Source organism: Nilaparvata lugens, chromosome 1 (genome assembly GCF_014356525.2).
Source record: "Nilaparvata lugens isolate BPH chromosome 1, ASM1435652v1, whole genome shotgun sequence".
In the NCBI taxonomy this organism is placed as follows: Eukaryota; Metazoa; Arthropoda; class Insecta; order Hemiptera; family Delphacidae; genus Nilaparvata; species Nilaparvata lugens.
Window position 1 is genome coordinate 49,987,475 of NC_052504.1, and position 13,064 is coordinate 50,000,538.

Genomic DNA, 13,064 nt, shown 5'->3' on the forward strand with positions numbered 1-13,064 from the left:
TCATGTCTGCATCAAGTTTGACAAAAACATTTTTTATTATTTCATTAGTGTGAGATTAATTTCATCTCCCCAAGGATTGTTTTCCGAAATTTATTTCAATTAATGAGGGTTTGAGGCTATATAATTTTCAAATTGTCCTCCCTTATATAGTTTTTCAGAATGACAATAGATTTATGAAAAGTAACTATGGGCAACTATTATAATGGCAAATTCAATTTCAGGCTTATTTTTCAAGTTTTGAAAAATAACTAGGAACTCAGATTATAAACTGATGATTTTTTTCATTATTATTAAACCCTCTTGATTTACATTTAAACTTTCCTGGTAAAATTAGAATTAGTTTGAAAATTCATAGTTTCAATGGTTATAATAACTAAACAATACAGCTGTCATTATAATCGATCATAGATTTTGTAAGAGGAGAGATATTTTTTGTAAATGATCCAAGATTTCATACGCTCGACTTCCTCAACATAATCGATCATTTTAGCAACCACAATAATTTGCAATGAAAAGATCTAACAAAAGTAATTCATTAAATCTGACAAAATAATGCAATAATTGATTAAGTAAAACGTGATCAAGGTGCAAGTGAAGCATGCAAAATTGAAAAAATAAAATATTAAACATTGCTGCATTGTCACAGGAAAATAAACTTTCTCGTGTCAACACAAAATACGTCTAAGAGGAAAACTGACGATTATAAATTTTCAAATTTCACTGCATGCACATTGTTTAATTTTTTTAGTATATTTTCGCAATAACAATTCTTTCAAACATCAATCAACTGATACTAATCAATTGTTTTCTAGCAGAAATTTGAGATTTGGATAGAAATTTATTCAAATTTAGTTGAAAAATTGTTTACAAGCATTCATTTTCACTTCGACTAGACATAAACATTCTATGGAATGTTATATTTTCTTTTTCCAAAGATAAAATTGTTTTTTTCCAAATGTGTATTAGAGGAAGAATTCACATACCTAATTGTAGTTTCCAATAGACAATGCATACCAAATAATTCAATTATTATAAATAGAGTAAGGAAAGAAAAATAACAACGATGTTCGAAGAACTTTTCTTAATCTACTTCTATTCTAAAATTTTATCCAAGGTTGTTGCGTATAATTTCTATTATAATAACATCTATTGAACAAAGAAATAATAATATAAAATTGGAGAAAGGTCTTCACATAATTAAGAGTTTCACTTTATTATCATGACTTTCTGATAGTTGTATAAAAATATGTTTGAACAAGTAAATTTTTATTAAATTATCCGCAATATAATTAACAAATAAATTTCTATAAAATTATCAGCAGTATCATGTACTGATTATATCAATAATTTCAATCCTAAAATCTTTAGGACTTTACCACAGTCAAATTAGCTAATTCAATGTAACTAACTTTATATGAAACGGTGGCAGAACTTTGCTCAAGTGTAAATTTTGACATGTTTAGAAAAGACGTCATTGAAGCATAGGCAATCGAATATCATAGAAAAACTTCGAGGACTAGGATGTAAAGACCTTTCTAAACTAGATTAAATTGGATAAGGATTACCAAGGTTTGGCGTACAATAAAGAAAAAAGGAAATAATAAAACTTGCAATGAACTTCAAACAAGGTCTGGCTTAATTGAAATAAGACCAATCAAAGTTTCAATGAACTTGAACCAATGTATGGTCTAAAATCACAAATAGAAACAAATCTAACTAGCTATGAACTTCAACCAAGGTCTGGCCTAAAATAAAAATATAAACGAATCAACTTGCAATGAAATCTAAACAAGGACTGGCCCAAAATGAAAAAAAAATAAACCAATGAGCTTTAAAAAAGTCTGACCTAAAAAACGAATTCAACTTGAAATGAACAAGGTCTGGCCTAAAATTTAAATGAAAATTAATGGCACTTGCAATAAACGTTGAACAACAATAAAGAATAGAGTAGCAGTGTTACCTAACAGTCCACTCAGCTTCGCCTGAGTACCTCACAACTTCCTCTGAAGGTATGGGGTGGCCAGGGCCAGACCTGAACCAACAACATTACAGGGACACCAGTCTTACCACATCATCATCATCATCATCATCATCATTGAAATCATGCTCATAAAATCACTATTCAATATGCATGCAGACTTTTCAAGAGAGTAACTTAATTGTTATTGTTCCTTTGATGCTATTAAGCAAAGCAGTTTCACTTGATTTCGCAAGTAAATATAAAATATTAAAGCGTGCTTAGCTTATGGGAGAGAAGTTTTGATGTAGAATAAAGTTCTACATAAACTTTATTTAGTCCTCCATATATCTGTCATAAGTGGCCTACGATTATGACCAACATTTCAGAAAATGTTCTAATGTCATCAGTTTGCATAACATTTCCAAATTCCGTCATTTTGCCTTCTTGGAACCAAGAAGTGCCTATGATATTAATTTTGTTCCAGCATTGACAACTATTTAATAACCACTAAAAGCTCCCTAATAAAATGTTTTCAATCGAATTATTGTCGAATGTTTCTTTAGAAGATATATTTAATAAATAATAATTATTAATATTATCCAAAGTCTGAAAAAACAGTTTTTGATAAAACAACATTAGGCTATTTTAAAACCGAATTAGTAATTTCTAAATTGATTATAGTAGTGATATTATTGTAATACACAAATATATTGCAAAATATGAAGCATTTATTCGATTTTTTTAAGCAATATTGTAATAAATTATCCTCATGGAACCTAGAAGCTGGAATGAAACATCTGTCGCAAGACTATACTAGAATATACTCTGTAACCGTTGCAAGTATTATTATTCAACTATAAAGGAATATTGTGGATGCTTTTATCAACACAGTTGAAATTGAAAAGGAATTTGAAGAGTATAAGATTAGGTAAAAAAGAATTCAAAACTAGAGAAATGAAAATGAATGCTGAAGCTTTCCGGAGTTGAATTTGTCTCTCCCATCAATTACTAATAATGGATAAAAGGCCAATAATTGGACAATTTCTAGAGAAGAAAAGTGGCAATACCAAATGACCAAGGAGGTAGTACCAGAAGCTTATACAGTAATTTGTACATGAATAGCAGATGAAATTTTTGTTTTCATTGACAATTTGTGTAAGTCTAAAACACAATTTTATACTTGGAAGAAACCGATCGAAGAACAACCTGAAGCCATTCAATCTATAGAATACGTTCAAAATGAATCTAGTTCCAATTACGCTCTTCGAAAGATATTCAAACGATTAATATTTTGCTTATTAGTGAAATGGTAGAAACTGAGCTAGATAACAGAATGTGATAATGACAAGTCAAATCTAGGTGAATAGCAACAACAAATTGTAAGGGAGCTTGGTGTTATGGGTGAAATATTGTGCTAGACAATTTCATGTACAGCTCATTCATTTTGCTTCAACGGTTTGGAAGACAAAATTCCTAGACATTAGAAAAAAATTGGTTATACGACGAGGTGGAACAATCTTTGGGCTACTCCATCAACAGGAGCAATAAGATAAAAAATAGATTTTGCCAATCCATGTGATGATTGATAAGTGAAGGTGACCAACCTTTTGCTCATGGTACCATCAGCAAAATCAAGATATTATTGTCTTGTTTGAAAATATCTTGTCATTGGCTAGTTGGATTGTATGCATAATGTAAAAAGTTAGAATTAATAATTAGGATTTAGGATGAAGATCAATCAACTCAGTTGAGAATGAGAGCAGTCATACATCTTAATTCAAAATTTCTGGTTTGCATATTTTGGACTCAAATTGTTAAACGAAAACACAGAGCCTACTTTAGGAACAATTTCTGTCAACATTTGGGAAAGGATCAGTTTTTGGCTATCATTGTTTATCATTAAAAATATAAATAACCTGTATTCCAAGTTTGTTTACTACTTTTGATCCAATCAACAAATTTTTTTTAATAAAACGTGAAATACTCCAATAAACATCCATATTTTGTTTGTGCAATCTTTTATTTCTGTATTTCTTGTATTCTGTGATATGTTGTCACTGGTGTCATTTTAAATCCTAAAATTCTCTCATGAATCTATATAATTTGAATAATTTAATGAATAATTATTTTTGCCATATGCGGTAGCAAAATGAACGAGCTGCACTGATAAACGTATGATTTAGTTGAATTATAAAGGTATGCTAGAGATGGACTTACCAGAGGTAGACATGTGCGGGCGAGACGAAGTGCGAGCAGGCGGCAGGTTGGTGGGGTAGAACTTGTGGTGGTAGTTGGGGTGGATGTTGGGGGGCGGCGGAGTCATGGTGGAGTGGTGAGTGGAGGGGGGCGTGACGGCGGCGGCATTCGGGGGCGGTGGAGTCATCGACGAGTGTTGGCCCGGGGGTGGCGGCGATATAATGTCCAGACCGTTAGTGAGTTGTTGCAGCTTGGCGAGGCTGGATGAAGGGGTTGCCTGGGGGGTGGGGTTGGAGGAAAGGGCAGGGGAGGAATGAGGGTGCAGGTAGAAGTTGGTCGGAGTGGAGACTGAGCATGATCGGGCTGCGTTCTGCTGAGCCATGCGGTGCTGGATGACTGTGGGCATGCTGACATAGGAGGTGGGCTGTGGAGGCACAATGTAACTGCCTCCCCCCGCCTGCTGGCCCACGTGGTGTCCGCCCACCCCCACTCCATACGCCCCTGCCCCCTGTTGGGCCACAGCTGCGTGTGGGTGGGCGTGTGGATGCCTGAGCACCGGCTGTGGTTGCGGTGGAGGTGTGGCGGTTGGTGGTGTGCCTCTGCTGCGGTGTTGACTGCTACTACTCTTCCTGCTAGCAGTGCTGCTGCCGCCACCGCCACCGCCGCCATGGTGGTGAACAGCCGCAGCATGAGTGTGACCAACCACACTGTGCGTAGGAGCAGCGCTCAACCCGTGGTGACTGATGATGTGAGTTTGGTTGGAGACAGGGTGGCCTTGCACCAGCACGTTGGTGGTGTGGTTGTGGAGGGGGTGTGGTGGCATGGCGTGGTTCTGAGTGACCACGTGACTAGTGGTGACGCCGCTGCTGGTTGTTGCTGTTGGATGGTGACTATTACCACTACCGCCAGACCCCAGCGGTGGTTTGACTGGGGGCTGGTACTGATGCGGTGGTGCCACGTGGTGCACCATATGGTGATGGGGGTGATGTTGCAGCGACTGGGCACAGTCAGGGTAGGGCGCAAGCGCTGAAGGGGGCCGCGGTGCTTCGGGCACAGATGGGTTGTTCATGTCGTTGGATGATATTGACGCGGGCGACTCCAAACCCAGCTGATTGACGTCCATGTCACACTGGCCATAGCCATGCATCGAGTGCACCGAGTTGGTGGTCGAGTCTGGTGTGTACACGCCCATACTGGGCATCTCGTGTGGCATGCTGTATTTAACACTTGACACATTGTCCGTCAGATCTGTTGCTTGTCTCTCACTCTCCCTATCAGGCGACGACCGACTCTTTGTTCTCATCTTGGGAGACGATGTTTGCATCGACCTACTATCCTCATCACAAACATACTCCTTCCGTTTCGCTGGGTGTTGTTCCCGTTCGGACACTGCCTCACTTTTACGCGAATACTCTTTACTCTTACACCGGTGGTCAACTTTGCTTTCTGCTCTATCAAAGTCATGATAAACTTTCTCCCTACTACTCGCAACTATTTCTTTTGGAGGCGACAATTTCTTAGGAGAGAACCGTCTCTCTTCCTCCATACTATAGTTGTCACCTTCATTCTTTCTCTTGGGCTTACTATCGCCTTGAGTGAGATCGACATCAACCTTCTGTTTTTCCTCAACTTTCTCAAAGTTATTTCTGAGCGGTGTTTCTCCACTATTGTTTGCCCTATGTCCATTGACAGCCTTATCACACACCCCAGTGAATTCCAGTCTCGGAGGAACATGCTGGTTTTCGTAGCCTTTTTGCTGTATATTTGGTTTTGGATCAGTTGTGTTATTGAAGTTGGCTTGCGAAAATGTTGGCTGGCAACTTTCCACTGGCTTATCTTTGATGTTGGATTCCACGCTTCCTTCAAACTTGCCGTCATCAGCTTTGCTCACTTCGTTATTGTCAACCTGTACACAGAACAACATAATTAAGACTTTCAAATAGGTATAGACAGATTGTTTAGAAACATTCTATTGCCTAAATTTGGTCAACTTCTAAAACATTCAACTAAACCTATTGATTTTAACTAGAATAAAACAAATACTGTAATTCAAAATTGACACTCATAATTTGAAAATGTTATGCATTTGATACAAATGCATAATTTTTACACTGGTTAGAAATGAATGTTTGTTACACACTTATTACTTAATAGGCCTACTTGACAATGATCCATTTTTATTAACGAACACATAGATTCTTACATTTTGCTTTTCTACAAAAACCACATGATATTAAATATACATTCAAAAACAATTTATTTCATTTATATTTTTAAAAAATATTCAATTTTACAAAAGCAAAATTAGGTAATGTAATAGAATTTAATACTGAAGTTTAAATGAAAAATAAGACTTTTTTTTTTGAAGAGGTATATCTTCAATAAGGAATCTGTTACATTGGAATTAGGAAATTTTGTAAAACAGGAATAGCCTTCAGTTGTATGTATACACACTAGAAAATCATGAAACGAAATGTATTTAATAAAATAACGCTTGTATAGTGTAATTGAATACTTCAAATGAGAAGATTCCTAGTTGTGATCCCTAAATTTGATATGGTAAGTAGAACGCGTGTAGTCTGAAGGGATCTCTCTAGTTTCTAGCTAACCAAATTATTTTTCCCAGTGCCCGATTTAAAAGCTAGTCATTTATTAGCTACGAATTTGGTTAAATAAGAAGAACCCTAGTTTTACGGGGGTTGGGCAGAAGTTGAAAGAAGTCAACTGCGTAGGCTATGCCTGACTGTTGAATTGCTAGGCGCTTATTCAAAAAGCTGGTAAACACTCAGCTCGTTGATCAAATGTTCTTGCTATGCATAGTTCCGTCTTGATACTGTGAGAGGGGTAAATAGGTCCAGAGATCTAGTTATTAATCCGTTTTCCGGCTGCACAGAAGCCTGCTAAATTTTAATCATGATTAAATGCCACGAGAACCAATCAGAGATAGTTTTTTTGAAAAGCAATCTTCTCTGTTTGATCCTCGTGGCATCACAGTTGAAATTCAACAGCCGAGCCCGTTACTTTATTTTGTATTTGTACTTAGCTGGATCAGTTTTACAACTCCTTTTTCTCTACGCACCCATAAATGATTTGACAATATGTGAGTTCACACATATTCAGTTATACCAGTCATAATAAGGACTTCCAAATCTCCAAGAAAAATAACCCAGAATAATTTCTATAATTTCATTAATTATTATTGAATAACGAAGAATATTTTCAAGATAAAAATATTCATTTATTTTCAGAAATTTGTGTGCACATAATATACTGTCAGCTCTTCTCGTTTAGTGAGACCCTTCAAGGAACGGTCTAGAATAATATCCAGAATAAATGAGATAAATTGAAAAAATGCTCAAAAAAGAACAGACCTTGAACGTGGTTTCGTCGTGATCGGGGGGTTTGGCATTGGAGTTGGGCGCCGAGCACGAAGAGTAGCTGGGAGAGAGAGTGATGTCGGCCTCCTTGTCAGACGTGGGTGGCGAGGAGGGGGAAGGGGTGGGGTCGCGAGGCGGGGAGGGGGGCGACGCGGGCTGGGGACTGGGACAGAGAGTGTGGTCCCCCTTGCCCCCCGCCTTCACCTCGCCACGACTCGAGCAAGACGAAGACGAAGATGGTGACGAGGGACCACCAACTGTCTCTTCTCCTCCTTCACTATTGCCCCCTTCTTTCTTCTCCTCCTCTCTATCAACCACTTCCTCCTTTTTCACCTCCTCCTCCTCCTCCTCGTCCACCTTTGCAACATCCTCCTCACGAGACACACTGTCGTCATCCTTGGTTTGACATTCCTCAGCCGGTGACACCACCTCCACTTTCATCTCTTCCACTTCTTTCTTTTCATCAGTGTCCGCTGCAGCTGTCACAATCGGCAACTTTTTCTTCTCCTCCTTCTCCTTCTCCTCCATCACTCCCTCCTCCTCTTCTTCATCATCAACTTGCATTTTCTGCTCTTCGTTTGATTCGTCAAGATCCATCTGTCAACAAAAGCATACACATTTATTTTTTCATTTCTTTATTTACAATATGGGAGCACATAGAGAAATCTCAAAAATTACTCCCCAATCAAGAAAATTACAATAAAAATAAATTTAATTGTTTGAGAAAGAAAAAATATATGAAAAACTATTCGATATCAGTGAAGAACAGATTATGAGAAATTACATATTATACTCAGATACTATACACAAAATGAGAAACTAAGATAAGAGGAATCAAGAGACTATGAATAACAATCTAGAGCTACAATCTAGAAATATATTATTATTATAAATTATTATGATAGATTATTATTATAAATATTCAATGCATTGTACTTGGTATTGGAACAGGTGAAGAAATCCAATTCGTAAATTTAATCACGTTCAAGTGACTTGACATCTAATCGAACTAAAACATAGTGGTCAGGTTGTCATAAATCCGTGGTTCATCACGGTTAAATGAATTTGAAAGTTGTAAGTGCAACTGGAATTTGGTTTCTTATTCGACCCAAGTTAAATTAATACTGAATATTTACTAATAACGTATTTTGTTAGGGCTATTTGATTTGTTAGTTATGCTCCTCACTTTTACAGTTGTTAAGTGTATTTCTTAGTTCAAATCAACCAGTTCGTTGTGAATTTCTCCATTATATCAAAAGAAAAACTGAAAATAAATTGAACATCCGAAACTAATTGTTTTTGTATTTTATATGAAAAAGTTTAAAAAAGGGTAAGCCTACTATGTATTAATCTTGAAAAATTATAAAAATATGTATTTTTCCTGGTTTTGAATGGTTTCTATTTTGCCCGCGTGAGCACAGCCTTATACTATAAATAATACCTACACAGGTACAGAATTCATTTTTGTTGTCCCTGTATTGTCAATACCAAATAATCTTTTGTGCTTATCGAATGTAATCATGAGATCAATGTTTCTCCTTATTCTACAACAGCTTACCTTTGGAACCGCCTCGTCGACAGGGGAGGCAGAAGCATTCTCGACCGGCAGTGAGGGCGGTGAGTGGGGGGAGAGGGGGTGGAGTGACGGCCCGTCTTCGTCCCGTGAGCCTTGTACCTCCGGTGACAACAGCGGCATCTCATCCAGTTCTTCTTCAACTCCTCCGTCATCTTTGTCTTTCGTCTTGTTGTTTCTAAATGAAAATGGTTGCAATAATTATCATTGTTGATTTTTTATCACAAAACAAAGCTCAGACTATACAAAAAAATTATAAGTCCAGTACTACTCTACAGGTGAACCTTGGAAAATTACAAAGAAAGAGGAACAATAGCTCATTGTGCTCGAAAGTAAAGTGGTACGAAAGATATATGGGCCCACGAACGAGCAAGGAGAATGGAGGAGGAAACATAATAAGGAAATCAAAGACCTCTACAATAACCCAGACATTGGAAGCGAAATAAAATGTAGCAGATTACAATGGGCACGGGTACGTGCTCAGAAGAGTCCAATCTGGAAAAAATTTCAGCACCCAACCCTTCAAGAAAAAGACCCCGTGGGAGACTCAGACTGAGATGTTGACAACAAGTTAAGACTGACATAGGGAGGCTTGGAGCGACAGAAAAAAATGCTGAGGAGCGAACTACGTTGAGACAGTTTGTTGGTGCGGCCAAATATCAACTTAGATATACATTGCCCTGCGATTAAATAATCAAGTAATGGAAATTGAGAAAAAAATGCTATGCTAAATGGAATACATTTAAGGCTAATCAAGATAATATGGAGATATTATGACATAAGATTGAATAATTTAAACTGTACGTAATGAACTCCAAGGTATTGCAAACTTTCAATTACTCCTGAAAAAAGAGGTCTTTGTTCTGTAAAGGAGATAGGCTGATTATCACTAAATCACCAAGAACTAAGCATTATTTTCATTATATTTCATATTCAATGAAATCATAGTGGGGGCCACATTTTCTCAAAACAGTACCTATATCAATATTTTTTGCAAATAATTGTACCTTCATATAATGTTACCGTATAAGTAACAAAAATGTCTATATTCTGAAGAAACTGCTCTGATCGTACACCCACGACAAGAGAAATTATTATTAACATCAAAATCAGGAAGTTGTTTCTACTACGTTATCTGCTGTACGCATTTGTGCTTAGCAGACAGTAAATGACTTGACAAACGATTATTACCATCAACTTTTACGGTGTAAGTTTAAACTGAATATCATCAGCTTGTGATTTTACATCATTTGAAATGAATCGCAAAGTTGCTAAATGTCGTCTAATTTAGAGCATATGTACTCGTCGAACAACGAACTAATTGATGAATAACCTCTAGAATATTGTGGGTAATTACTAAGTGATTATCGTTGATGCTAAGAACTTTTCATAATGAATAAAACTATTTGTATTTTTCAACTCTCGTTTTGTAGTATAGAATCCTAGAACATCTGGTAGTAATCAATCAATCATTTATCAATAGATTTATTACTATTGATATCATCATCTGGAAGAGGAAAACTAACCAGCCTTAGCTTGTACTATACCTCTTTCAATAATGTTATTGTTTATGTGGTTCAAAGGTTGTGTATGACACGCACTCAACATCTCTGGTTGAAAACTTAAGTACAGTACGCGTCCCGTAGTTTTGCCTCCTCCATGACTTTGAAACGGCACATAGGCAGGCAAGGTATGGTTCGCGGGGTAATATTCACGGCTTTGCAAAATCAGGCTTCAGAGACCCTAGATCCCGAGATGGAGGAAGGTCCCTACAGAGCTTCCTTGAAAGAAGCTCCCAACAAACAGAGATTCTTCATGAATGAGAGAGTTGCAACGTATCACCAACAATGGAAACAGCATGTTGAACGCATGTCAGCTGATAGGCTGTGTTGTGCTAAAAGGACGTAGCTCAAAAACCTTCTTTTCGGATGCAACATGTTGCTTTTGAGAAGATACAAAAGAGCATCTGTTGTTTATTGAAAGGTACAATAATGTGAAATATTTCTTCTATGTCTGGTTTTGAAGCATCTAAATTTAAAACTCTACTTTGAGAAATTAAGGACTGAACATTTTGTGAAGTGAACAACTACAAGATTAACCTATTTCGGACAATGTGTAACCTTATCTAAATTAGGGAGAAGAAAGGCACAAGGTTACCTTATTTTCTTTCTCCCTATCATTTTGATGATGTACTTATAGTATGAATCAATAAAGAATAAAGATACATTTTCAAAAATGTTCTATGTCTTTGGACGGGTAGTATTGAAGTGTAGTGGCCCTCCGCCGATAGGCAAAGTTAAAGGACCCGTACTATATCATTGTAACTGTTGTCAACATGTCAATTGCCCTCATAAATGCAATGCAATGCAACCCACATCATGAAAACTACAATTCGCCAGCCTCAACAATACCCCCCCCCCCACAGACACACTATTTAGCCAATTTCAAGTTCTTAACATTAGGTTACTGAACTGTATGTCAAAACCCTGATTTTGTATATTTTTCCAAGTGCAAGTTTTCTTTATTCACTAATATCCGCCACAATTACCAAATTAGAACTGCTCTGAACACAGGTATCATCACTCCTGGACTGCTTTAAACATTCACAACGACATCCTCGCATTATAAAATCAATTATGCTATTCCCCAAGCTACCAGAAATTATAAAAAATCCCGAAAATAATGAAATAAGCCATTCCAAGCAAATAGTCAACAAATGGATACTTAGTGTGAATCGTGAGGAAATGGAGAATTATATAGTATCAATTTATTCAGATCGATAGGTGGTCGACTAGTATAATAAGATCGCAAGTATACAATACAATTAAAAATGAATATAGAATATGAATAAAAATGAAAATGAAACATTTAAATAGGGAAGTTCAAATTAATGTATACGAATTTTAATGTGTACGGTGTGTTGAGGGATTTTGAGTGTATTTGGGATGTCTCTTTTAGGTTTAATTACCTGTAGTATCCTAATACCATTAATAATTATTATCATTTCACGTCTGTAAGTAATATATCTTGTAATTAACAATTATTATTGCCCTGTTTCTTTTGTTTTGGTGATATGTTATGGTTTAGTGCTTATTATTGGTTGAAATTGTTTTGTTCTTCAATTGTGTTTTATCATTGTCATATCTATCATTGTTTATTCAAGTATATGGAATTGTAGAGAAACTCGTTCATCGCACACAGGCTTTGCCCATGTGAGGAATCTTCAAGTTTTGTTTATGTATATTGTTTTTACTTTCTAAGAAGAAGAATAAAGATAATTTCAATTTCAAAAATATACAAATAGTGAGTCGTGTGATGAAGACTTGTTCACTCAGGCGCTACTTACTCAACATCAGTGTCTTCTTGCTCGGATTTGGAAAGTGCCGCTTTCTCTCTCTTCAGCTTCCACCGTTCAGTGGCAGCCTGCGATTGGCGCTCCTTAGCCATTTTTCTCTTCAGTCGCTTCGACATCGGTTTGTCAGAGTCAATGTTATCGGAAGCTGGAGCGTCTGCTGCAAATATTAACAAAATCTCCATCAATTCACAAATTACTACAACAGGTTGTGAGGAACAGTAATAGGCTGTCTACCCAAAACTGTTGATGGATTGAATTTGAACAATCAATCCAATTCAGATTTACAGTAAAAGGGAGCTATTCATATCATTACTATTTCCACATAAATTTCAACAATCAACCGAAATATAGGTTTACATTCCAAGAAAATCATAAATATCACATAACTACAATATTTTTCATTAGTTACCTTGTATCATAGAGAAAAGATAGCATAAGATAGCAAAGATAACTAATGCTATATTTTCTCTATGCTTGTACCCACTTCTTACTGAATTACACCTTTATTCTTCATTTATTTGTACAAATGGCACTAAATGTAAATAACATTGGGAGATATAAGTTAAGCCTTGAGCATACTCTCCCACGTTAGGCACAATGACA

At 36.5% G+C, this 13,064-nt stretch overlaps 1 protein-coding gene across 4 annotated transcripts in view; it reads right to left on the reverse strand.

The window, feature by feature from the left end:
* LOC111045132 (histone acetyltransferase KAT6B) overlaps window positions 1-13,064 on the reverse strand; it is a 54,229-nt gene that overhangs the window by 5,630 nt on the left and 35,535 nt on the right. For all 4 annotated transcript variants that reach the window (XM_039435811.1, XM_039435815.1, XM_039435822.1 and 1 more), the window contains 4 exons: window positions 12,453-12,618; window positions 9,092-9,284; window positions 7,528-8,130; window positions 4,178-6,062 (listed from right to left, as the gene is read on the reverse strand). In XM_039435811.1, coding sequence (XP_039291745.1) covers window positions 4,178-6,062; window positions 7,528-8,130; window positions 9,092-9,284; window positions 12,453-12,618 — 2,847 coding nt within the window. The remainder of the gene's footprint in view (window positions 1-4,177; window positions 6,063-7,527; window positions 8,131-9,091; window positions 9,285-12,452; window positions 12,619-13,064) is intronic.